The sequence below is a fragment of the Lactuca saligna genome, chromosome 5 (genome assembly GCF_052625555.1).
Source record: "Lactuca saligna cultivar CGN05327 chromosome 5, ASM5262555v1, whole genome shotgun sequence".
NCBI lineage: Eukaryota > Viridiplantae > Streptophyta > Magnoliopsida > Asterales > Asteraceae > Lactuca > Lactuca saligna.
In genome coordinates, this window is record NC_136421.1 from 175,702,039 (window position 1) to 175,703,814 (window position 1,776).

At 39.1% G+C, this 1,776-nt stretch overlaps 1 protein-coding gene across 1 annotated transcript; it reads left to right on the forward strand.

The window, feature by feature from the left end:
- Positions 1–367: 367 nt before the first annotated feature.
- LOC145045968 (F-box/kelch-repeat protein At3g06240-like) lies at positions 368–1,498 on the forward strand. Its single transcript, XM_078994257.1, has one exon. It carries the CDS (start codon positions 368–370, stop codon positions 1,496–1,498), a length of 1,131 nt encoding a protein of 376 aa, XP_078850383.1.
- The last annotated feature ends 278 nt before the right edge of the window (positions 1,499–1,776 follow it).

The window sequence follows — 1,776 nt, forward strand, 5'->3', positions numbered from 1 at the left end:
CGTGGGGAAAAGACGATATTGAGATACAAACATGTGCAAATGATATGGAAGAAAGGAAGCCGACCCACAAACAGAAAACTAAGCGATGGAAAACTTTGAACAAAACTACGTTGTTCTGCTAGGCAATGATCTTGCTGAAGATTTTGCAAAATATTTTCATGTAACCGATAATGTACTTCCTTGATAGTGGATATTTACTATTTTTTTAATTTTCAAATATAAGATATGCATTCCATGTTTAACTTAACCTTCCATATATTAATTAAAAACCGTTTCTCCCTATCCCAATTACCCTACCTTACCTGTTCACAAACTAAGCAACATATATATGTACATCATCGAGAGGCTCCATCGTACCAGTAAAACCATGAAGACGGAGCTTCCCTCGGAAATACTATTCTCCCTTATACTCCCAAGGCTGCCTGCCAAATATGTATCACGTTTCAATTGTGTCTCCAAGCAATGGAACTCCTTCCTAAGGACGCCTTATTTTTCCAAGATTCACCTCCACCACGTAACCAATGACGACCATCAAAACCACCACAAATTTCTCTTCTTCTCGTCATCCATAAACCCAAAGGTGTTCCACAATCTCGACTGTGAAACACCTCATCAAGAAGGTTTACCTGTGAGCCGCTCTTTACCATTTGAAGTGGGTTCTGCGGTGATGATGTTTATAACATCTTTCAACGGACTGGTTTGCGTAGGCATAAACGAGGGAGGCAACAGATATGAATACTCCAATATGATAATATGGAATCCTTGTACAGGTGACTATAAGACGTTGTTTAAACCCAATTCTCGGGAAGAATGCTACCAGGTGACTGTAAAAGCATCCGGGTTGTATTACTGCGCTTCTGAAGATGATTACAGGCTTCTACGTGTGACCACAGGGCTCAATGTTTATATATACTCGTTGAAATCCGACTCATGGAGAATGCTGGATTCGATGAAGGTGTTGAGCTCAATAAGCACCCTTACTTCAGAAACTTGGGGGGCAAGTACTCTACAGAATGAAAATCTCTATTTCTTAACCAAGAGAGTGAACAAATATCATCAACTAGTTTCATATTGCATTATAATGTTCGACACAAAGACCGAAAAGTTCAAAGAGTTGCCAACTCCCTCTTCTCAAGATGACACGACAATCTGTTTGAATTCCGTGCTTCTACACAAAGACCAACTAATTCACTTATGTGAGATCTATAGCTTCTGTAAGGTAAATTCTACAGTAGCAGAGTTGAGTGCCAAGTTATGGAGGATAGATGGAGATGGAGATGGAGACTGGACGAAGGTGGGAACGTATGCCATACCGAGAAATTTTTATGGCTACGAGCCACTACACTTGATGAGCGACGGGAATTGGGCTACACTTTGTCGCTCTAAATGTCATGTGTACAAACTCGATCCGGACAGGGATTTCGAAAAGATATCTCATAGAATCGACAACCCTCCAAAAGGGAAATATGTTGAGACTTTGGTGTCACCCAATCGGTAGATAGATGAAGCAACGGAGATTTGTGAGACTAATTCAAGTTTGTCTTTCTTCGTTTTAATTTGTTGATTCGTTTTGTTTTCTATATATGTACGTAACTATAATTTGTTGCTATGAACTAAATTTTGTCAAATGTTTTGAATCGCTTGTCACCTCCAGAGAGCCAATTTTACTTTACAATGTAGAGATACAAAAATAATATAGAGATTATACATGGACCTTAACCAAGCTGGCTTTAAAGCTGCAATAAGTTTAATTCCCATTCCTTGGTTTGATAAGTA